Genomic DNA, 24,621 nt, shown 5'->3' on the forward strand with positions numbered 1-24,621 from the left:
CCCCCCCCCACCCCCCTTGGCAGAAACCAAGCAGAGTAAACTCTTGAAGCCACTTCAAAGGCCTGAAAAGCCAGGACTGTGTTTTGTCCTGATAACTTGAGTCAGATTAGCAAGCGAGGTTCTACAGAAGTTAGGGCTAAGACTAATTGAGTGTGCCCCGTGCCAAGCACTGTTCTAAGTAAGTGTTTTACACGCTCACAAACCTATTTTGCTCGGGCTACCCATGTGGAAACTGTGTACAGGCACATCTAAGTAATTTGTTAGAACAAATTCTAACAAATTACTCACAACTCACAAATAACTGGTCACAACTACCAGAGAAAACCATAGCAGGACACGAAACAAACAGACCACGGCTTCTGACTCTGGAGTCATCATGGCTGACATTTATTTTTAAACACCATTCAAAATGTACTGTAAGATAAGCCATAAGAGTCAAGGCAGGAGGGAGGAAGGGGGGAGTGCACATTATTGGTCATGAATCAAATAACAAAGCAAAACAGAACAAAAATAAGCAGAGATAGCAGTCTGTCTTCCAGAAGTTTCTTTTAACCTTGAGAGTTTTCCCACTCACCAATCTCACTGGCAGATTTAAAAGAGCATGCTTGTTAGGAATACAGTCAATGCCATTGAACTGTATACTTTTAAAAAAAAATGGCTAAAGGCTGGAGTTGAGGCTCAGAGACAAGAGTGCCACTCTAGCAGGCCACATACACACTCCACAAGCTAAAGTGGCAAAATGTCTACGTCTAACTTACCACATTGTTCACAAAGTGAGCCATTGGGTGCTTCTTTTCCTCTGTACATTTTAAAAAGTTAGGCAGCTAAAAATCAAATCCCTAACTTCAACCAGGTTATCTCAGTACTCTACTGCAGGAAGAAAGGGAAGAGGGGGGAGGGAGACGGGAAGGGAAGGAAGAAAAGGCAGAAGGGAGGGAAGGAAGGAGGGACATGGGAAAAAGACCCTAATGGAAGTCAAAGGAAAACACTAAGGTTGCTGGCATAAAGGCCAGGAGATCCAGGGCTTCAGCTCTCCCAAAGACTGTCCGATGCAGCCACCCACTGTCCTCAAACTACCTCTAGGCTGTCACAACCCAAGTGCTAATCCACAGACCGTGGACCTTCCCAGAGGCTCTGAGAGTGCCCTAGACTGTTTGCAGATCTCAATTTGATGCTCTTTCAAGTGACCACCAGCCCTGTTACCTGAGTCTTGGAAAGAACTTGTGGACCTCAGCCTCAGGAGAGACAACAAAATGAGCAGAGGGACCCCTACTTCACCTCAGTCTAGTTGTTTTCTGTTGCCTAAGACTGCAGATAAGTGTTCCTTTCAGATCACTCCAAAGGACCACCGTGGGGGAAAGGAGAAAACGTCAGGCACCATGGAGAAATCAGACACAAAAATTACATAAAGAAAGGTCTTTCCTGAAGAAGAAGAAGAAAAAATAAGGAAGACAATCAAACATTCAGAGGCAGTGCGTCTATTTATTGTTTCTAGGTGGAAAATTAGGGGAGATAAGAGCACTTCTGGAATTACCTGATTCAAATTCAGAAACTGATACTGCCAAGACAGACCTCGTTCGAGGAGAGAAGTTCACTGAGGCTGTCTGTCTGTCCATTCTATTACGGATGCCCGAGTCAATGTTTACATAACTCATCTTTTATTCTTTGTTTAGAGAGTCAAGGCGATCCTATTAATACTGCCAACAAACTCAAGTTTTCAGCTGGCATGGCTCAGGTGCCCTTCATGCCTCTGCAGAAGGACTCCGAAGGCGAGGTCAGATGGGCAAAGTTGGAGATCACGAAGAGATCTGAAATTCTCCAAAGAACAGTTATTTGTCCAGAACCCAGAAACATCGGGCATGCCCTGAGCACAGGAACTCAATAATCCCGTGTGTCGCCCCTGTTTGGGCTATACAGCTCCGTCCGGCAGACTGGACATTATTTCTAGGTCATGCCTAAACTTCTGAACCAGATTACGCCTAATAGCATTACAGTTTCTCTGTTTCTTTTACAACAGAACGGCAAGCTCCACACAGACAAACTTTATTTTTAGACTTGGAAAGTCCTGTGTTTGTTTTTTCTAAAACAGAAGAACTCAAATAACTGGACCTGGTCTGTTTGGGTTTTAGAAAACTTAGCCCGTCCTAATACTGAGGCCCTGTCCCGGACCCAGAAGGAAGCAGAAGAAAAGGTGCCTGTGCTTTGTGCCACGCTGGAAGGTGAAGCACCCTGCCTCCCGGGGCTCCAGGCTCTGGCACATCTGAGCCTCCTGCTGGTTGTGGTTCAAACTGCTGGAATCGCATCATAGGACACCTGCTGTATGGCAGGGAGAGGCACTGCTGTTGACTGGCTTTGACTTTCAAACTGGTTTGGTATCTGTACTGCTAACTTCTTGAATATAATGTTTAAGGCAAAGTGCTTAACCACGAATTGGCCCTGAATGCCTCAACCAGCACGAAAGGCTAAAGGGAGATATTCAGCCCTTGCAGAACCCTGTTCCAGCCATTTGTCAATAATAAGGGTTTCCAAATACCTGTCTGTTAGGATGGGAAAATGTGAGATAAATATAAATCATAGAAAAGCTGAACAATGTGTAAAACCAGAAATGAAACAAGCAGGTCTTTCTGTTCTTGAATCCCCTAGGTAAATCTTTCCTCTTCACTAAAAATCAACCAACTATAATTAACACTGATACCACAAGCAGGGAAGGCCTTGTAATTAATCCTACTTAAACTAAAAAAGATTTTATTCCTTAACTCACAAAAGAAGCCAGCTCAAAATACTGTTCCCAGAGTCAAGGCTTACATTTTAACCCTAATGATTAACAACATAAGAATATAAATTAGTTGTATGTAAATTGTTCTGGATCCTAGGGAAAACTGTGTGGTGGGAGAGACCAACCAACTCAATTCAGAGTTGCTTACGGAAGGCAGCAACAGGAATAACTCAGCACCGCACAAGCTCTGCCTGGGACTTCAGTGCAGAATCAGCCAGACTCCCCCATGCAGAGTATCTGTATCCCTCCATCTCTGTGCACTCCTTCAGCACATCCTATAGGATCATTCTTCCGTATCTCCTAACTCATCAGCACATGATTTAATCATGCCTACCTGCATTGCCAACACATGCACAGAACCTAGAAGGCCCCAAGACCTTGATGAGCAATCAATAACAATGAGGATAGGGACTTCAGAGTATATAAAGAAGGGGTCAAAAGGAGCCACCTAACTATGTCCTGGGAGAAGTGCAAACTTCTCCAAAGATACTCACTTTGTCCTTGGACTCTGAGCAAGACTGACTAGGCAAAGGTCCCTAGGAATGGCCCTGCTTCAGTCTTCGATATCAATACACATGTATGTATGTATGTATGTTTGTATGTATGTATGTTTGTATGTACTATGTATGTGTATGCGTGTCCATTGTGTGTGTGAGCATGGTAGGGAAGAGCCTGCAATGACAGCAATCAGCAATCACTGTGAGAATGTAAGAACTCAAGGAGCAGCAAAGAAGTTCAGAGTGAAGAGCCTTACATGCGAGGCTAAAATAGTTTTCACTGAGGACTCTGGGCTTTGAAAGCACTTGGTGTTATTAAATCCTGACAGAAACTTCAAGATCCATCCCTGAAGAGTCTTTAGCTAAAAGTTATGAAAGATACTAGGAGAATTTTGTCTATAAATGTCTATAAAGACTATATGCAGCCTTTGCATTCCAAAGTACATAATTACTACACATATACACATTTCTGCCTATCAAACACACAAATATATACATATAACATATATATGTATATTATTATGTGTATTTATGCATTGCTGGAAGTCTCATTCACACACGACATAAAAGGGGTTCCTTGGAGTGTCTAGTGAAGTTATATTAATTATAATTGTTCAAGAGGAAAAATAGAGAAATCTTTTTTGAATGAAAGAAAAAGATAACTTGAATTTCCCCCCACCCCCATCTTTAAATATCAAGATTATGAGCCAGCAACATCCCCAGTCCAGAGTTCATAAGGTTATATGATGGGGCCCACTTTGCCTGGCAGCATCCGTGAGGCACAAAACTTCTAAGAGAATGAACCTTTAGGTAAGGTTCTAAGCTAGAGGACACCACAAATATCCTGGCCCTACACGTGTTTGGCTCAAAGAAAAGTAACGCGGGCTTCTTGCCTCTCGACTTTGCCAGGTATTTAAAAATGTAAGATAAGATGGTATTAGTGAGCTGCCTAGGAGACACCCAAAGGCTGGGCGCGGATCGTGGACAGCCTCGAGTTTCACCCCAGCAGATCCTCCCGGCGCAGGGCAGAAGGCCAGCGCGGCCGCTCACCGGCCCCGGGGCTGGCAGCAGGCGGCGCGCCCGCAAGGAGGGAGGCAGGTACCGGGCGCACCGCGCGCAGAGCCGGGTTGCAGGGCGAGCATGCGGCGGCTGTCAGAAGAAGGCCAGCATCCTCCCTGGTTTGGGCAGGCGCCTGGGCCTCTGCCACTACTACGTGGCTGGGCTACCCACCGAGAGGTCGTGGCAGGAGGCAGAGGCGCAGCTATGCCCGCAGGGTCTCCCAGGACGCGTTTCACCCAGCACGGCGCGGGGGCGCGGAAGCCCAGGGCGGCGCCCCCGCATCCCCACCCCGCCCAGGCAGCCCATCCGCGTGGTCAGCGGCCACGAGCTGCGGCCCCAGGGCTCGAGGGGGGAGGAGGATGCGGCGTTACTGGGTTCCAGCTCCGCCGCCCCGGCGATCCGGGAGATAAAAGTTTGCAGCCTGCAGCTCGTCTGCAGTGCGAGTCACATCCGCCGCGCCACCTCCTGCAGCAGCCGCGCTCAGGGAAGGAAGGGACAAATTAAAAATTAAAAAAGACAATAAAATAACTGTTGAAGCCGGTAGGCCCCGAAGCCGGCCGCTCTGCCTCTGGGCGTGCAGGCAGGCAGGAGAACCGCATCCCGCACCCACTCGCGCCCAGTCTCGGCGCCCGGCCTGGACCGGCCCCGCAGCACCCTCCGCACTGACCGATAACCTCCTGGAGCTCGTACGCGTCCCTGCAGATGGGCCAGCCGATCGCCTGAGCTGCCGGGGCCGGGGCTGGAGCCGCAGCTGGAGCCGGGGCCGGGGCTGCGGACGTCGCCGGAGCCGGGGCCGGGGCCGGGGCCGGTGCTGATGTCGCGGCCGCCGGGGCCGTCGCCGCCGCCGCTGTCACCGGGGCCGCCTGCTGGGGAAGCTGGACGTGCACGGGCGAGCCGCTCGGCTCCGCCATGATGCTGCGGGAGGAGAGTGAGGGGACGCGCCGGCCGGCGGACGACCTTCCACTTGAAACTTCCCTAGCCTCGTCGCCCACACCTCTCGGCCGGCGCACGCCCTCCCCGTCCGCCGCAGCCGCCGCCGCCGCCGGAGCCTGCCACGAGGGGAGGGAGCCAGCCGGAGGCCGAGCCGGGCGGAGGGAGGAGGCTGCGCCGCGGAGGCGGGGACGGGAGGAGGCGGCGGCCGCCGCGCCCGCCGCGCGCCCCGATCCTCGCGCGCACGGTGCTCTCAGCGCCGAGGGGAACCGCCGCCCCCTCCCGTCCTGCTCGCCGCCAGGGAAGTTTCCACGCGCTGGGAGCTGGGTGGCTTCGGGGGTGCTTTCGGGGCTTGCCCCGCACCCTTCCTGCCCTGCTGCGCCTCCGCCCTAGACAATTGCACTCTCCCGAAGAAGCCCCCCTGGGACTCCGAGGGCGGGGTCGTTGAACGGCTGCCAGATTCTCAGCCTGCTAACTCTCCCCGAGCGAGCGAAAGAACCTGGAGTTCTTTTACAAGTTAGCGAGGGAGACACCTACACGGCGTCGGTTTTGTAGGACGCCGGTTAAAAAATAACCCAACTTGTAACTTTCCGGTGCTTTACCTGGCAGGAGCCCTTTCGCACCTTGCCTAAAGTAATCGCCGGAGCCGCTCTGAAATGAAACCCGACTCCCTAAATCCCCGGCTTTCTCTTTTGTTCAAAGCCACTTGGACCCCAGGAAGGTGATGTCAGGGGCAGTGAAGTTACAAGAGGAGAAAGGACTGTAACTCAGAATCAGAGCGCTGGCCTAGCATGCTATGGTTCTATCCCCAGCACCTTTTATGCGCTTAAAACCATGCTCGGTGGTAAAGTGCCAGCTTAATACACTTAAAGTCCTTGGTTCGATACCAAGTACAAATGAATACATAAACAGTCACATTAACCCTTTAAGACCCTAAGGTCAGACGGCAAGTTTCTTTGACAGGACACTATGAACCTACTGGGCCATAAATTAACTGCAATGGAAAGTTTTGAATAAATGCTGCTTTTTCAACACTCCCCGAATTACCTCATCTTTAAAATAGCTGTGGCAAAACCAGAGATCTTTCTAATTGCAGGTGTCACATTTGAATGTTCGACTCTCATCCCTCCCAGAGGTGACCACTATTAAAAGATTCGTGTCTCAGGCTGGAATGGTACTCTGACTCAATAGGCGTATTCGTTATGTGGCTGGCATTAGACTGGCTGGTTCTCACGAGACAGCCAGGCTTGAGAAAGAACAAAGCACAGGAGAGCCATGAAACTCTTAAAGGGATAAAAAAAAAAAAAATCTCCTTAAACTCTTTAAAAAGTAATTCAGAAGAAACTTAGACATTTGCTAGGAGGAAAAACCAGTTGTCTGGCAAAAGCAATGATGTTAACTGTTTACTTAACCCCTTAGGGCACTATGGGACAGATGGATAAATTAGCAACTAGCATGACTTGCTCAAAGAGCTAAAATTTATGCTGCTAAGAACTTGTATTTCCTTTTGTGCAGATACACTATTTTTTTAAAAGCCAGTATATTTATTTTAATTTATGTCAAGAAATAGACTACTTCATAAACAAACTCTAGGCCTCTGATGAACAGGGCGGTTCTTTATCCCAAGTCACTGGTTACCTCTCCCTGAGCTGCTCCCATTCCATCCAAAGAACTTTTAAGGGCTGCTTTTAAAGGAAAAAGAGACAAGATTAACAGAGCATTCCTCCACGTTGTCTACGAAGTTATATCTTGACTTGCGATCATGAAATGGGATTGTGAAGGCCAGGAAAGCCTTTAAGACATGCTAGGGAAACATGATTCACAGACTCCAGGCAACCCCAGACCACTTGGTTTCCCACAAAGAACGACTGTTCCCTCCTCAGAGGCCAGATATCTGTCCTCAGCCAACCACTTTCTAAATGACTACCAGGGAAGCCATTTGTAAGAATTCTCATGAGCTCAAGGCTATTAGTGCTTTTGAACTGAAGATTAGGTTTCAACAGAAGACTGGAAACTCCAATGTTCTGGCCAGGAAAGGAACCTTCTTTAAAAGAAAAATCATCTGGCATGAGACTTGGCTGAGGTTACCAGGGTATAGAATGAGGTATGTAAAGAGGAAGCACGGACCCTTCTCTTGTCTTGTTTTCAAGTCTCTGAATGAATGAATCCTATTTTTTTAAAATAAATCTTGTTTGTATTTTAGTGGCATCCTTGACCAGAAACACAACATAAACTTAGTGACCAATTTCCAGGATACCTAAATACCTCTTAAATATATACATTTCCAAGTGCAAGTACTGGGATCCCTCAGTTATTGATGGAAACATTAACAACCAGATTCAATCTCATGCTTTTTTATCACTTATAAAAGCACTGCTCTCTTCTTTATATATATAAGCCCGATGACAAAGGACCCTGGCACTAGATGTTCTTCTAAATTCAGCTTAGTTACCTGTGGAAGGAAGGGATGGGTATGCCACACCCTTGCATGTTGTCAATCTGGCAACCATTAGGAAAGCCACTGAGGGAGACAGACACCTGCCCTGTGATGAGGAACAGTCCTTCTTTGTGGGGAATGAAATGACCCGTGCCTGATTCAACCTGTGATTGGTCTCATAGGTTCCATGTGTTACTCCGATGTCCCCCAAACTTCCTTGGCATTCGTAATCCTAGTCCATGAGTTGAAAGTAAAAATACAAAGTCGTCTGATAAAATACCGGCTATATCTATCTCATAATTGGTTTTCTCCTTTCCCCATAAAAGTTCTCCTGGGGAGGATGGGAGGGAGCAGCTTTCGGAGAGATGAGCAGATACCGCTCTGTATAAAGAGATGATTGTTCGTAAGGTGAAGGTCCCTATAAAAGAGGCCTAAAGAAAGGGAAGAACAGGGGTACACACCCGTAACCTTAGCACTAGGAAGGCTGAGGCGGAGAAGGATAGCTTGTGTGCAGCCAGCCTGGATTACAGAAGGGAGACCTTGCTTCAAGAAAGAAAGAAATCCTCAAAGCCTATGCGCTCCTTCCTGTGCTTGCCCTTTCCACATCTCTCCCCAAACTGCGTGCTCATATGCGCATGCGCGCGTGCCCGTGTCTAGTGTTGGGAATCAAATCCAGGGATTCATGTTCCGTAATATCTGCTATACTCCCAGCCCCAGCTGAGGAAACTAGAAGGAAATAGCTATAGAACAGAAATTAAGGTTCACAGGAAACACAATTTCCTAACTGGCATATTTGGGCTTTCTAGCAAGGAATACATTTCCACTGTATACATACCACCTCCCCTAAGGCATTTTGTTTCAGCAGCAGAAGCAGGTCAAGGTATTCTGGTCTTGACTCACTACTCATCTGGAGCATCCTTTCTATGATTATCAGAAGCGTCTCCAGACATTCTCCCACTGCTTATGTAAACTAAGAATATGCACAATGCAGTGTTTAACTATTTGCAAATGGCATCTATAAATTCAGTCATTTGTTGATAAGAGAGGATGGTTAATCTCAGGCCCAAGCCTTGACAAGTTGGATTCAATTCACACTTTGTCTACAATTGTTTGCATCTACGATTTTGGAAGATAAGTGACTACCTGAGTCTTGGCTCTCTCTTTGTAGAGTCAGCCTAGTTACAGCTTCTATGTGACCTTTTGGGGTATGATTTGTATAATGGCTAAGTGACACATAGTATATATTTAGGAAAAAATACTGCCACTATTGCTATCATATCTCCCCAAGAGTCTAGTAAAATCTGTAGTGTTGCAATAGATATTTTCATTGATGATTGTGACAGAGGTAAGTTCCCAAGGGACAAGAATTTTTGTCCCTTTCATATGTTGGTGGGTACTTAGTCCAAAAATGACATCTGGCACACAGGACATTCAGTAAACATTAGGTAAATGACAGTGACTCTTTTCATCTTCTTTTATTTCATGTTATTATTTTATTTGCAGTAATGTGGATCAAGCCTAAGACCCTGTACATGAGAGGCAAGTGCTGCACCACTCTCCAGCTCTGGACCACTTTTGATGTGGCCAGGTATTGTGCGGCCATGGGTGATCACAGCTGACTCCAGAGGCCTAGGCAAGAGGACAGAGAACTGGAGGCCTGCTGTGGCTACACAAAAACCCAGCTTCCAAAAATACCTTTTAAGCATCAGAATGAATGACCCTGCATCAACGAAGGTTCAGATGAGAACATCGGCAGTGGAAAGACCGATGGCAAAGCCACGGCCATAATCAGGTTAGAGAAAAGTTGGCGTGAGCTAAGCCACAACTGAAGAGAGAGCAACAAGAGGGTGGGTGACATATGAAGCCAGCCTGGGCTATGTAGGGAGAACTTTAAAGGTCAAATTGCCCCAGTACATGAGAAAAACAACACATTACACAACACATTTTACATAATATTTTAGTAATATGTCTGATAATCAAGAGTCCTCAATGCAATTTACATAACATCTTAGAAATACATCTGATAATCAAGAGCTCTCTCTTTGCCCAGGGCTAACAAATACTTTAGCCTTATGAGTCTTGTGAATTTCTAAGCCTCCAGGACTCTGTCCGTTTCCTCAGCCTCCTTCAGCTTCCTCCCTCCTCTCTTCCACGCATAGGAAATTTCTACAGGATGGACATTGAACAAGCTGCATTTTAACTGGGCTGGCTTTAGGAGTGTGTGCACATGAAGACCATCACTTTTAGAACCAGCACCATACCAAAGCCCATGCTTTCCAGACTTGTTTCCAGTATCTAGTTATCTCTCTCTCTATCTATTTATGGTGTGAAAGTTCGAATCAGTAAGTTGATCTTGTGCTCTACTTCTGAGCCGTATGCCTAGACATTTAGTATTATTTTGAATAGAAAAAAAAAAAACAACTATGAACATGTATCTTAGTGAATCCCCAGGTATCACTGTTCATGTGAGTGTTATCATGAATGTGTGAATATATGAGAACTGAGCATGTTGGTGCACACCTGTAATCCCAGGATTTGTGGGGCTGAAGCAAGAGGCAAGCCTGGACTATACAGTGAGACTGGTCACAGAGAATAAATAAATAAATGAATGAATAAATAAATAAATAAATAAATAAAAGCAAACAAGAGTTACTGAAGCTTTTTAACTGTGAAGGCCAAGCCACCTTGCACTTAATATAGAGGCAGAAGTGTGCTGTGCTTCCCATGGTCAACCTGCTGCTGACTTTGACACGAAGCCCAGAGCAGTATTATTTAATATTTAGGTATAACTCAGTATAGTGCTAAGGTGTCAGAATACTTGTTTACTAATAATAACTGCAAAGAGGCTCAAATCTATTATAAACTGATTTATTGCAAAGACATTGCCCTTTCAACTTTTCACACATAATTTATGAAAATAAATATATGTGAATATAACTTCAAGACATGTGTTCTCACTTATTTTCCAAATAGCTCTCGATAGCAACTTTCTATTGGTTTTTATATTAAATACAAAACTGCTCAGGTGACAATTAGTGCTTCCTCATTAATCACCGAAGTCTCTGAACATAATTTAGGTTCTAGAATACCAAGCTCCCTAAAAGCCCTGTCATCTACCTATTGGCAAGGGCATTTGTAGTTAGCCAAGGATTTGTTGACTGAAGCACAGGATATATTACTTTTATGATGTCATTACCTAATGTCTCATCGTCCTATGCAGAATAACATCAGAATGGAATTGGAAGAGGCTTGATTGCTCACTGCTGTCTCCTTGAAGAATCTCAAACAGGAGTTCATGCATTAGGTATAAGATAATGCTTTCTGAAGCTATGTTGTTCATCCTTCTTATCTTTAGAATCTTCCAAATGCTGAAGATATCCCAAAGCCTTTACTTCATCTCCATTCAAAATTACTTTCACCCTCCCCCCCCCAAAAAAAGTATTTCTCAACCTTGATTGAATATTTGTCTGCCTTACATCTCTGACTTCTCTACAAGGATCTCAGCTGGTCATTGTATAAGGTGAGGGCATGGGCACTCCAAGGTGTGGTCAAAAAGAAGGTTTTAATTGTAGATATGAGGGAGCCAGAGGCCTCTGGAAGAGTCCAGAGCAAGGAGAGAAAGTAGTAAGCTAGGCATGGCCAGCAGAGTAAACTGGGACATGAGGAAAGAGAGAGATGGGAAGTGCAGGTGAGGAGGATCAAGAGAAGAAGACAAAGAGGGAAAGCAAAGAGAAGAGGGGGAGCAAGGGAGAGACCAAGGGAGGGACTAAGAGGGAAGACCATAAGAGGGGACCCAGGGAGGGACCAAGAGAGGGAAAAAGAGAAGTGACCAAGAGAGGGGACCAAGATTGTGCATAACTGAAATGGCAGGGTTATATAGGACTGAGAAGCTGGGAGAAGGGGAAGCCCTGGAGCTGAAGAAGTTTACAGTACAGATAGGGTGAGTACATGGACTCCAATGTACTTGCAATGCTGAGAGCCCGCAGGCCAACATGTCCGTTGGTATGCTAATGGACACCTATGGTACCCATTTGCACTGCATTTCTTTTGGACCTGACAATCAAGAGGAGAGGCAGCATGTGTTACCTGGAGGCTAAGGGTTGAACTCTCTTATGAGGAGGGAGGGAAGGTAAATTTAATGTTCCCTTCTGACAAGGAAGGCTCTTTTTCTGTTCAGTGCTAGGGACTGAGCCCAGAGCATCATACTCCAGGCAAGCACTCTTCCACTGAGTTATAGCCTCTACCGCTCACCCAGTATTTCTAAGAACTATGGAAATATAAATGGTTTGCTGGTTGCCATGGGAAACTAGAAGACAAGACCGTCTCACCCTTAAAGATTAAATGAGTGTTGATATGGTGGTGTAAGTCTTTAATCCCACAACTCTGTGAGTTTAAGGACAGCCCGGCGGGCACAGTCAGTTCTAGGCCAGCCAGAGCTACATAGTGAGACCCTGTTGTCAAAACAAAACCAAAAGAATTAAAAGAGTCAATAAGATTCCCCTTACTCAGAGCTGGAGAGATGGCTCACTGACTGCTCTTCCAGAGATCCTGAGTTCACTTCCCAGCAACCACTTGGTGGGTCACAACCATTTTTAATGGAATCTGATGCCCTCTTCTGGTGTGTCTGGTGTGTACTCATATACATAAAATAAATAAATATATCTTTAAAAAAATTCCCCTTATCAGTGTCCAGATTTCTGGAACCATAGTTACTGCTCTAAAATTATTGAAATAGCCAAATAGCTCTTAAGTTAGAAAAAATAATAACCAAAACCGTAAGTCACATATCCATTTGGAAAAAAATGTGTCCAAGACTAAATAAGTGCCAGGTATGTATATAATATAAAACACAGCAGAAAGTAACTTCAAGAGATAATTTTTGGAAAAGAGATAAAAACCCTCACCAATCTTCCTGGCACTGAGCTCAAGACAGGTCAAGGCACAACCAAACCCCGTATCAAGGAGTAATATGGGAGTCAGCCAATCCAAATAATTAGTTGCTTTTATTATTGACTGCCAAAAGCTTTTTTTTAAAAAAAATCTTGCATATGTGCATGGGTGGGGGTGTGGGGAGACCAAGAGAGCAGGTAGATTCTCTGGAGCTGGGACGATAAGCCACTGTGAGCTGCCCGATACTGGGTTGAGAACCAAACTCAAGTCCTCTGGAAGAGTTGAACACTCTTAACTTCTGAGCCATCCCTCCAGCCAGGAGGTTTTTGTTTTGGGGTTTTGTTGTTTTTAAACAGTCAATTGTATCTTCCTAATGAAAAAGTTAGTATTTCTAAGAGAAATTGTAGGAAATAGCAAGAAAATAAAGACATGGGCCAGGGTCACTGCTCTAAGGTACTCGAGAGCCTGGGTTGTATTTCTAGCATTGCAACGCATCTTTATAGAAATTGAAACTGGGGCGAGGTTGACAGCAGGTTAGGCAGCTGGACACACATCAAGAGTTATGAGCATTTGACATGAAACACGCAGGCGAGGACGGCAGAAATGACATTGGAGAATGGAAAGAACTCTGTCGGAAGGGGTTTGAGAGCCAGGGGCCAGGCCTGCATCAGGGGAGCAGGAACCGTCCAGGTGCATGCGCATATGTCTACACAGTGAGAGCCATGGGGCCGAATCCAGCCAAAGAGGCTGGCTCAGCACCTCGTAGTATCAAGCCAGAAAGCCAGTCTAATAATGCCAGATCTTCACATCGTTCCAAGAGCAGCCAACAAATGATTCCACATGAATCTTCCCAGTTTTTAAATACTTGCTCAACTTTATAAAATGCCGTACAAAGTCTGATACTGTATATGCTGTGTTTAAAAAATATTATTAAATACAATCTTTGAATAAACACATCTTTAGTGAAATACAGATTAGATCCGTAAACTCTAAATCCAGTTGTTAGCCTCAGAGAAGAAAGGATTGGGGAAGAGAGAACAAAGGCACCCAAGGGCTTTCTGTTACATCCGTGATGTTTTATGACTTTAATAAAAATCTGTAATAAGTGTGGCAACACTGTTAGACCGTGTAGTAGGTTTGTGAGTTTGTATTGCATTACTGTCCATGCTGTTCTGTACATTTGAAATATCTTACAATTAAAAAACAATAACAATTTGCAGGCCGAATGAAACACTGGCGTCCACATCATTTTACTGAAGGCCATTCCCAGCCTTTGAGTAGCGTGTCCACATAGCCACGGGGCTCATGCAGAGGTCAGACCAGAGTGAATAATAGTTTGGTTGCTACCAAAGCAAGACCCATGGGATATAAGTGGTCTGCAGCCTGTATAGGCATCAAAATCACTTATTCAGCTTGCTAAAAAAAGAAATATTTGCTCATGCTTAACTGGGCACAAAGTTACTTGTTCATAGTTCTAACTCTTTGGGAAAATGAAAAGTTTGAACCCCTGAGTTAGAAGTCAGTCCAGACAATATAGAAATCCCATCTCAAAAAAAAAAAAAAGAAAAAGAAAAAAAGAAAAACAAGTAGTAAGGGACTGTGGTGGAGGTGTAGACCAGTGATGGACCTCTTACTGTCACTGTATGACTCCTCACGAGCACTGCAGAAGACAAATAGAATCCTCACAACTGATTCTCCTGGTAAAACTTAGATGTTTTTTGTTTTGTTTTATTTTCTGCGTTCTCTGAGACAGAGTTTCTCTGTGTAGCCCTTGTTGTCATAGACTGCACTCTTGTAGATCAGGCTGGCCTTGAATTCACAGAAATTCACCTGCCTCTGCCTTTCAAGTGCTGGGGTTAAAAGTGTTCACCATCACTGTCCAACTTGTAATGATATATTTTATATGTTTGTGGTATACCAGAGCTTAAAATGTGACAGCAGGAAGAACCGTGCTTTGACATAGAAAAGCCACACTAGCAAACTAGCAACTGTAACTGTTCAAGGTTGGCTTTCCTAAACTAGACAGAAGGATATATACAGCAAAATAACAAATGAGACAAAAGAAGCCTTTTTTAAATAAGAAATAAGAGTTACTTGTGATACTTTGATCTTCTTTTCTTTGTATTTTTTTCCTCTTTCTTTTCTTTTTTTCACCTTAAGATTCTCTTGCTTATTTATGTATGGTTTCTAGTTTTGTGGGGGTTTTTGTTTGTTTGCTTGTTTGTTTGATTGATTGATTAATTGATAGGTTGGTTGGTTTTTCAAGACAGGGTCTCTCTATGTAGCCCTACCTGTGCTGGAACTCACTCTGTAGACCAGGCTGGCCTGAACTCACAGAGATTCACCTGCCTCTGCTTCCCATCACTGCCTGGCTTGGTATTATGCTTTTATAGGATTTGTGTGTGTGTGTGTCTGTGAATATGTGTTTCTTGTGCTTTTTCTTGTGACCTTTTTTATGTTTGGTTTGTTCTACTAGATTTTTTTTCTTATCTACTTTATATTTATTATTATATATTACATCATTATATAATATTAGTATATTATTATTACTGCTACTATTTACTATTATTATTTAGATGCCTGTATGTTATATAATGAGAGACAGAGCAAAACAGGGATGGATTTTACATTAGGTGGGAAGGTAGGAAGGATCTGGGGAGAGTTGGGGGAGGGAAAATAGTTATCAGAATATATTGTATAAAAAAAATTCTATTTTTAGGGCTGGAGAGATGGCTCAACAGTTAAGAAAACTGGCTGCTCTGAGTTCAATTCCCAGCAACCACATGGTGGCTTACAACCCTCTAGAGGGAGCATCGGATGCTCTTTTCTGGCATATGAATGTATATGCAGCAGAACACTCACACATTAAATAAATAAAACATTTTTTTAAAAAATTAAAAGTCTATTTTCAATTTTAAAATACCATAATTAATAAAACAAAATAAAACTTTTTTTTTGGTCCATATCAAAACCCAGAGGAAGATATGGCTTTGTCTCATACATCCCTCTGTTCCTTTATCCTCTCCCCCTTCTCTGATTTTCAGCGTCCTCTGCTAAAGGAGTACACTTGTTAAAACCAATGAACTTGCATGATCTTTGCATCATCCAGAATGAAAGTCCTCAAGGATATAAGTAATTTCCCCCAAATGTTTGTCACAGTGAGACACAGCTAACATCCACCCTAGTAGTTATAGACTCGGTACCTCTGTAAAGGAGCAATGACAATAGCGACCTTTCCTTAGGAAACCACCAACCAGTCAAGACAGAGGTGGCTCTCCTCATTGCCTATCTTTGTTCAAGTCCCAACAAGGACCCTAAAGGTAAGGAACACAGTATGACCTGGGAGAAAATGTGGAATATATGTAAGAATGTGGGAACAAGTATTGAGACCATAAAATCAACCAGACAATTTATTGTTAAGAGATCACTAAGCAGAGATTAAAAAAAAGATTTATTATATTTTATGTATGAGAGTACACTATAGTTGTCTTCAGACATATCAAAAGAGATGGATCCCATTACAGATGATTGTGAGCCACCGTGTGGTTGCTCGGAATTGAACTTAGGACTTCTGGGAGAGCAGTCAGAGCTCTTAACCACTGAGCCATCTCTCTCCAGCCCCCTAAGCAGAGATTTCTGTCGTGGAAACTTAAGGGTTCGTTGGAAAGTTGGTTGAATAGTGTTTTGCTAGGGCAAACACATAAAGGAACATTTTGTTAAAGTGGACACAGGTATGAAAAGCTAAAGCTAACATTTCACTAAAACAGCCACAGGAGAGAGGATGTTCTGCTAAAACAAGCAGGTGAAAGAACAAATGATAAAAGATTCTTTGCTAACACACGTTTTGGTCTGCCTTACATTATATAGTTCAACTGCATTGGTCGGAACACCATAAGACACTTCTGGTGGTGTGCTGTAATTTCTTACCACTTCCAAGGACTCGGGCTGATTGGATGCATGTGCTGAGGCAGGACCTGTGCTGAGGACGCGTGATGTTTGAAGGGTATAAATAGAACTCTACAGAATGATGGGGACAGAGCTTGGCTTGCTGGTATGGATTTGCCTTTCATATTGCTGGCCATGGGTCTGAGAAAGGTGCTAATGATATATTTAGTTGGCTGGCAGAAACATGGCTTATAGAAATGATTAGTCTGGGGCTGTAGCTTAGTCATAGAGTGAGTGTTTAGCATAAACAAAGCCATGATTTTAACCTTACACAAACACACACACACAGACACACACAGACACACACACATACACACACACACATACATTTCCTTACTCCACCACCACCACCACCAACAACAAAACCATAAATACTCATGCTCTTTGGTGATCCTAGAATATACACCTTTTACCAGCAGCTTGAAAAGTGGACTTGCAAGGGGAAGCCCAGTTCTGTTGCAGTTTGAATGTGAAATGTCCTTACAGGTTTGAATTCTAAGACCACGTTTGAATATTTGGTCCCCGACTTGGTTGTGTTGTTTGGGAAGGCTGTGGAGCCTTTAGGAGATAGACCCCACTGGAGGAAGTGAGTCACTGGGGGTGAGTCCTGAGACATTATAGCCAGGTCTCACTGTCTCTCTCTCTGCATCCTGATGGCAGATGTGAAGTTGCCAGCCAGCTCCCTCCCCTGCCACCATGAATCTCATACCTGCTGCCATGTCTACTCTGCTAGGATGGAAAATATCTCTGATAGGATAAACGCTTTCTCCTTTAAGTTGCTTTTGTCCGAGTATTTTATCAAAGCAAAGAGGAGGTAGCTAAGAAACGTTCCAGGATTGCTCTCTTCTGTGGACTATATCTTACTATGAAAATTACTGTCACTGATTTAGAAAACTGAAATGCCATGGGATCCTGAGGTGACAGAGTCTAAGCAGTGGCACTTAATGATGAATGGTAACGTGGATGTCATTAACAAATAATGGATAGCAGAAAAGAAAAAACAAAAACAAAAGCAAATCAACAACAATCAGAACATCCTGACTGTTGCAGATACTGTTGCAGGATACTGTTGCAGATACTGTTGCAGATACTGTTGCAGATTTGTCTGGTTAATTATGGTCCTCTTAAAAGTGAAACTAATATGAAACCTACTAAATTCCTACTGATGTGAATTATTTGTAGCAGAAAAAGTAAAAATTAATGGAGACAATTTTAACCCAAAATACAAGAATGAGGAACTATGTATGGTACTTCAGCCATTTCCAAGCCTTTAGCCTGTTTGTAGGTCCAGAACCCACTAACTAAAGGGGGAGACTGACACCCCTTGAGAAAGGACTCAAATACGTATTATTGAAATGTAGTTATCTATTTTTTCCCATCCTTCTCCTAGGGGAGCTATAACCCTATACCAGATGCTTCATAGAAAATGAAACAATCAGATGTTTCCTGTGCTGTTTAGATAATTAGTTCTGAACTGGCATTGATTTCAAGATACCTGAAATGGCCGCAGTGGCTTTGCAGGCCAAGTAGGGATTACTGCAGTGAGTCATAGCTGAGTGTTAGCTGAGATGTAACTAACAGTGAGTGAAGTCTGCCCCAGATCCCAGCCTATGGTCACTTCCCAGCTTCCAGTACATCACTGGAATCCATATAGTCAGCATCTGGCACAATCCCCAGAGTGGTCTCCAAAGCTGTGCAGTCTCAGTCATTCTGGTGGAATGACTGACCGCAGAACTGTGTGCCGTAAGCTTAGGTGCTATCTGATACACCAAGCCAAAAGCTGGACATTGACAGAAGCTCTCTGTCACCAAAATGGAGTGATGCACGCATGCTGAAACAGTAGCAGGTCTTGAAGGGTGCATGAAAGGCACCCAAGGGGCCCTTGGTACCTCTTATGCCACATGCCTTCTTCTTGCCAACCTGCAATTATAGCTCAGCAGGGAGTCCACTATGCTCAGATGGCAGAGGACAAGCCTATTAGGGCCTGATCTACTGATGGCACATTACACAAGCTCCACCCTGAAGCAGGCAGCTATAGCACTGTGCCCTCTATATGTCCTACTATAGGACAAAGTCTGGGCAGTGCACTTACTTGTGCACTTGTGTTAAGAAGCCAAACTGGCTAGACATGAAATTACATATTGACTTGTGCACATAATGATGGTTTTCCCAGATTGTCACGGACTTGAAAGGAACATGATTAGAAAACTGGTGACTCAGTCACTTTTACTAGAAATAAAGTTGTTGCAGTGACAACATAAACAATAAATATGAGTGCCACATCGTGTCTATCAGCTTTCAGTCTATGATAGTCTAGTGGAAGAGATTTAAAAAAAAACTATAGTGGAGCATAAAATTACCCAGTTGCAAAATATACAACAGACAGGTTCAAGGGATAGCTTTGTATATGCAAATAAGATGCATACATTTTGTGTTGCATGTGGGTAGAGTCCTCTCTACAAATAATCAAAGCTAATTAATGTTCCTGTCAATTCATGGCTGAAGTGAAATAAAACCTAAATATAAAGTTTAATATGACACACTATTGTGTATTCCCAATATGTGCCTACAGAGGCATTATTAAGATGGAGAGCCAGTGATGCAGGGGAGAGGGCAGGAGGGTGAGTGAGCAGTGATGCAGGGGAGAGGGCAGAAGAGTAGTCAGTGACTGAGGGAAGAGCGTAAGAGAGTGTTCAGTAAATATGGCTGTGGGGATGTGAACTAATGCTTTTATCCTGCTACCCTGTTAATCTTGGAGGACTCAGCTTCATGATACAAACCATGAAGGCATGGATTTAAATAGTCACTATTTATAAGTCAAACAAAAAATATAGGATTTTACCCTCTGTTCCTGGAGCTATTTGAGAATATTGGGAGTAAAGTCATGTGAGGCTATGAGAGCAATGTGGCCCTCACTGATCTCCAGGATTGATACAGCTGGTTTGGCTGGCTAGCCAAGTGTATGCACCTTAGCACATTGCTCCATCTTCTTCTTTCCCACAGTTTCATGCTCCCTGGGAGAGAACAGGCTTCCCAAACAGAGGACCATTCTTCAGTCAAGGTTGTCAGAATGGCTGTTGTCTTAGGCAGGGTTTCTATTCCTGCACAAACATTATAACTAAGAAGCAAGTTGGGGAGGAAAGGGTTTATTCAGCTTACAATTCCACATTGCTGTTGATCACCAAAGGAAGTCAGGACTGGAACTCAAGCAGGTCAGGAAGCAGGAGCTGATGCAGAAGCCATGGAGGGATGTTACTTACTGGCTTGCTTCCCCTGGCTTGCTCAGCCTGCTCTCTTATAGAACCAAGACTACCAGCCCAGAGATGGTCCCACCCACAAGGGGCCTTTCCCCCTTGATCACTAATTGAGAAAATGCCTTACAGTTGGATCTCATGGAGGCATTTCCTCAACTGAAGCTCCTTTCTCTGTGATAACTCCAGCTGGGTCAAGTTGACACAAAACTAGCCAGTACAGCTGTAGACCTCCAAACTAGATCTTGAGAATGTAACATGGCTAAGCTCCCACAGTCCTGCCCACCAGGTTCTAGTTCTCTGGCGAAATTTAACGTGAGGACTGAGGGAACATTGGTCAGATTGTGGGCTATAGCAGATACTGTACACTCTGTCAGTGAATTAATAGGAGATAAATAATGTTAAGGATACAGAGAGCTGTTGAAAGGAACATAAAAACACACAACCTCACAGATCTGCGTGATCTCTTGCCCACATGGGGCCAAGGGTGTCAGCAGTATGAATGGTCAGCATTTGACAGATATTTCAGCTCAGCATGGCAGAGGCAGCTTTTAGAGTTGCCTGTGAGGAAGAGGTAGGGTTTTAGAGAAGATGAGTTGGCAGTCTGGAAGAAGCTGGAGAGACACACAGTCTTTCAGAACTGAAAGAAACTTAAAAATCAAATGAGCAAGAGGCTGAAGAAGTTCATGTAAGTTGTGAGTTTAAGTTATAGTTTTGCCTGGTGGGCAGTCAGAGGGCATGAAGTCAGGATTTCTCCTTTGTTCCCATTGCAAGCTTAGGCAGAGAGCAGCCTGCCTGCTGTGTGGGGTACAGGGTTCTTTGCTTAGGGTTTGCTGGTTATTTTCATTTCGTTCCTTACTCGTTTTGTTTCCTGTCTTTGAACGCTTTTTTTTTTTTTAAGTTCCTCTCGGGTTGAGGGGTTTTAAGTCTGAGCACATCAAAGCCAAGGAACGCACACATACTTTGTGGTATTTCTTTTCTTCAGACTTGACTCCCCTAAGCCTTGGGAAGGGTGTGTTTGTGAACAGCCACCAGGAAGGTATCATGTCAGGAAGCCTGGTGGCTTGCAGGCAAACATGGTGCTAAGAGTTCTCTATCTGCATCTGAAGGCAGCAGGGTGCGATAGTGCAACACTGGGCCAGCCTAGAGCATCTGAAACCTCAAGGCCCACCTGCAGAGTCAAAGACAGGCTTTCCCCAACAAGAACACACCTACTCCAGCAAGACCACACCCACTTCACCAAGGCCACGCCTCCTAAAAGCGCTACTCCCAGTGAACCTATGGGGGCCATTTTTTGTTCAAACCATTACATGGCCTCTTGCCAAAGCTTACAGTATTCTGCCTTAAATACTCATGGTGCTCTGGCCACAATGCTTTGCTCTACCCTCTACTTCCCCTGCTTATCACTTTCACAGTCATCTTCCTCGCCTGTCAATCACCCTGCCCACGCTCCTGCCTCCCCTCGCCCCCCCACAATCCCCTAGGTAGGAAGACAACCTGTATTGCTGTCCCAACTATCCCTCTGGTGCTTGTTAATTGTAGCTACGCTTCTCTTTATGGCCAATTCACACAGGTTTGAGGACAGTTCAAAGGAAGTTTATTTTATGGTTATAGTTTAAACTTTAAAGCCTATCAAAATGGAAATTTAATCACCAATTTGAATCACCCTTGTTTGGGGTAGGCAAGTAATTGCTGTGCTTTGCTTTGCAAATTCTTGGGGCTGTGTATTGAAATCTACCAACTGAAGTCATGTCTTAAACTTTATTAACTCATATTTTAGAATGGAAAATATTTAAAGGAGAGATCAATTTATTCTCAGCGGGGGTAGGGCGGTGGTGGGGCATGAGATTGGTGACATTTTCTAATCTATAACCTGGTTGCTCCTGAGAATGCTACCAAGTAACCCTTTAGTGGATTACTTAAAATTTAGTGGATTAGTTTAAAACTACCCTATTCATTGTAGTTTTTATCATTTAAGCTTACCTCTGTAAACATTGTACTTTACTTAAAAATACTTATTTACATGTGTGTTATTTATGAGGTGTGTGTGTGTGTGTGTGTGCTTTATTTTGGAGTTACTGGACATTTGTCAGCTGCCTGATATGGACATGGGGATCTGAGCTCCAGCCCTCAGGACAGAGCAGCAAAGGCTCTGGACCACTGTTCTATCTTTCCAGCCGTTCTCTGCATCTGTCCAGCTTCTTTCAAGCCACATGTACCATATACTTTAATAATTTTACCCAGCTTTATGTAAATCACATAGCAAATACTGAAAGTAATTTCACTCCAGGGTGTGTAAAATTAAAGCACACAGCCAAGGGCTTACTGGGAAACTAAGCTAAGTGTAATCATGGGTGTAGACAGTCTGAGCATCCCACAAGGACGGAGAACTGGAAGGTTTCTTGATGTGTTTCCCCTGGCAGATAAAGGATTAGCAGTGGCCACTGGGTGCATGCCTGAGATACTGGACTGCTCTGTGCCTAATGAGGGGATTCCAGTGATAGATGCCGTTTCTATTACCTCTGCCTTAGTGGCTTTGCAAAAGTGAGTGGAATGTTCTGCTGTATTTTAATTTTTTACTTACACACTTCCACAAGCTCTACATTGCCTTAGTTCAAACTTGGATAATTCAAAGTACTGTATGTAGCTCTTGTTAGGATTTAATTATGTCCGGTTCATGGCAAGAGAATTTACACCTCTTCGTTTCACTTTAGACAATCTGTGCAAAAGGCAAGGACCTGCACCTTTCTGCTTGAAGGACGTGAGTCAGTTCTGAAGTTGAGCAGTGGGATGAACCCTTTGGGGTGCACCACCAAATAAGGACAATATGTTCACGTACCATGTAGCCTCTGAGATGGAATCCGGGCAAGGATTACTAGCTTGTGGGAGAACACACAGGTATGTTTGGAGAAATGGAAGTTTAAGAACCCTGGGTATCGTTTGGGGATAAGAGGCATGGGTACAATGGGTATTAGTCAGGGAATCTGAATGCTGGTTACACATTAAAACCTGGTTTTGTTTGTCTGTTTTTATTTTTTTAAAGTCCCAGTGTTTAAGCCAGTTAACCAGAACTTCTATGGAAGGGCAGGGTCTCAGCATAGGGTGCTGAGAAAAATATCCCTTACACTGTGAAAGCTGAGATGCACTGCTCTTTGCTTGTAGATGCAAAGGACTAAGGTCACGTCTTCCCACAGTGATTTTCCAGCACCGATCTCTACAGTACATGCTGCTCAGAATCACTTCCTAGAGGCCCTGGCCTCTTGCTTCCTCCCTCCCACCTACAGATCTATCAGTCATCAACACCTTCAGACTGAACTATTTGCAAGTGCAAAGGCATGCTCAAGGAATGAAGCTGGAGCCAGACATCTCATCTGAAAGCATGCTTCAGACTTACATGGGGAGGGTGGTAGGTGATAGTGGTGGATCTTACAGAGAATCGTAATGTTCTCAGCTTAAGATACTAGTGATCGTGAAAATTCAGTGAGTAAATATATAGAAAGCATTTATATAACTGCATGCAAATTGAACGTGTGTGAAAGGTGAGTACATGAATATAAATACATGTAAAGGTCAGTAACACATGTGGGGAACCTGGCACACTGCAAATGCTCAACACAAGCTGCCAGGAATTGTCTTCATTAGTGTTCTCATCTATCTCATATATTTGTTTTCTTCTTTGCAATTATTTTTTTCTCCCCATGTAATTATCCAATGGTTACCAATTTTAACCATTGGCCCCATGTAACAGCCCATGGTTCTCATTGCCTATAGCTATATGGAGAGAAGCTTTGAGAAGAGTGCCAGTGGTTTTCTGTACGTTTCTTCCTTCTCTATGAGACCAGGTGGATGTCAAGGGAAATAGGAGTGAAGGGAGCAGAAGTGGTGGGCTTGGGCTGGGTAGAACCATGCATAGAACAAATCTGCAAAGTCAATGCAAGGAGATCCAGGATGCCCTTAAAGCAACAGTAGGTGAGACTCCACTAATACCTGAGACAGGGTAAGCTGTTGTGGAGTGTGGAAAGTTGGGCCAACAGTGCCAGTCACTGGTGGACTGTGGAGGGGAGTGGGAAAGAGAAGAGAGGGTTTACTGAGAGATCAGAAAAGACCCCAGAGACAGCACTGGAGGGGGCCAGGGGGAGGAGACAGCAGCGGTGGAGTGAATACGTATTTGGGAGAGCAGAGAAAGCATTTGGAGCTAGTTGGAAGGGCAACCTCATTGCAGTGGGTGGAGACTGTGAGTTGAAGGTGGGGCCTCAGAGAGAGTAATCTTTCAGGAAATGGAATGTGGAGCGTTTGCCCTGTGCATTAGGGAAAATGGCGCTCTGTCTCCCACACTATTCTCTGTTGCAGTGTGAGTTTGAATTTCTGAACTCCTAGCTGTGCAAGAGTAGCAGGTAGAGTTACAGAAGGTGGGGACCGAGAGGAGTAAGGTCAAGTCAAGGCTGAGGAGGAGTTGGTTGAAAGTCAAATGAAATGATTACCGTAACCAAAGTTACAATTTGGGCAAATAGTCAAACCAATGAGAGGTCTGTGTTGCCTGTCACTAAAGAACAGTCTGGATGCTTCGATATGAAATGTACAGGCTTTGGGGAAATAATCAGTTACATTTGTGTTTTATGTTTTGCCTCCTTATAAAAATAAGATGTGCTGCTTCTTATTCACTGGGTGGCTCCGGTGTCATGTGCGCTCACTTAGCACAGGATCCCGTTACTGAGACCACTTCTGAAAGCCACTTCTAAAATTAGGTCCTCGTGATTTTTTTGTATATGAGACATAATAATTGACAAGCATCTTTAGTTTTGTTTTGGCTGGGTACACACATCACTCATTTACTAA

General features: G+C 44.1%; 1 protein-coding gene across 1 annotated transcript in view; it reads right to left on the reverse strand.

Annotated features, from left to right (window-relative positions):
• Stk39 (serine/threonine kinase 39) overlaps positions 1-5,628 on the reverse strand; it is a 260,743-nt gene extending 255,115 nt beyond the window's left edge. The window contains exon 1 of the mRNA XM_021156379.2: positions 5,000-5,628. Coding sequence (XP_021012038.1) covers positions 5,000-5,243 — 244 coding nt within the window. The 5' untranslated portion in view covers positions 5,244-5,628. The remainder of the gene's footprint in view (positions 1-4,999) is intronic.
• Positions 5,629-24,621: the final 18,993 nt, after the last annotated feature.

The sequence above is a fragment of the Mus caroli genome, chromosome 2 (genome assembly GCF_900094665.2).
Source record: "Mus caroli chromosome 2, CAROLI_EIJ_v1.1, whole genome shotgun sequence".
Taxonomy (NCBI): Eukaryota; Metazoa; Chordata; class Mammalia; order Rodentia; family Muridae; genus Mus; species Mus caroli.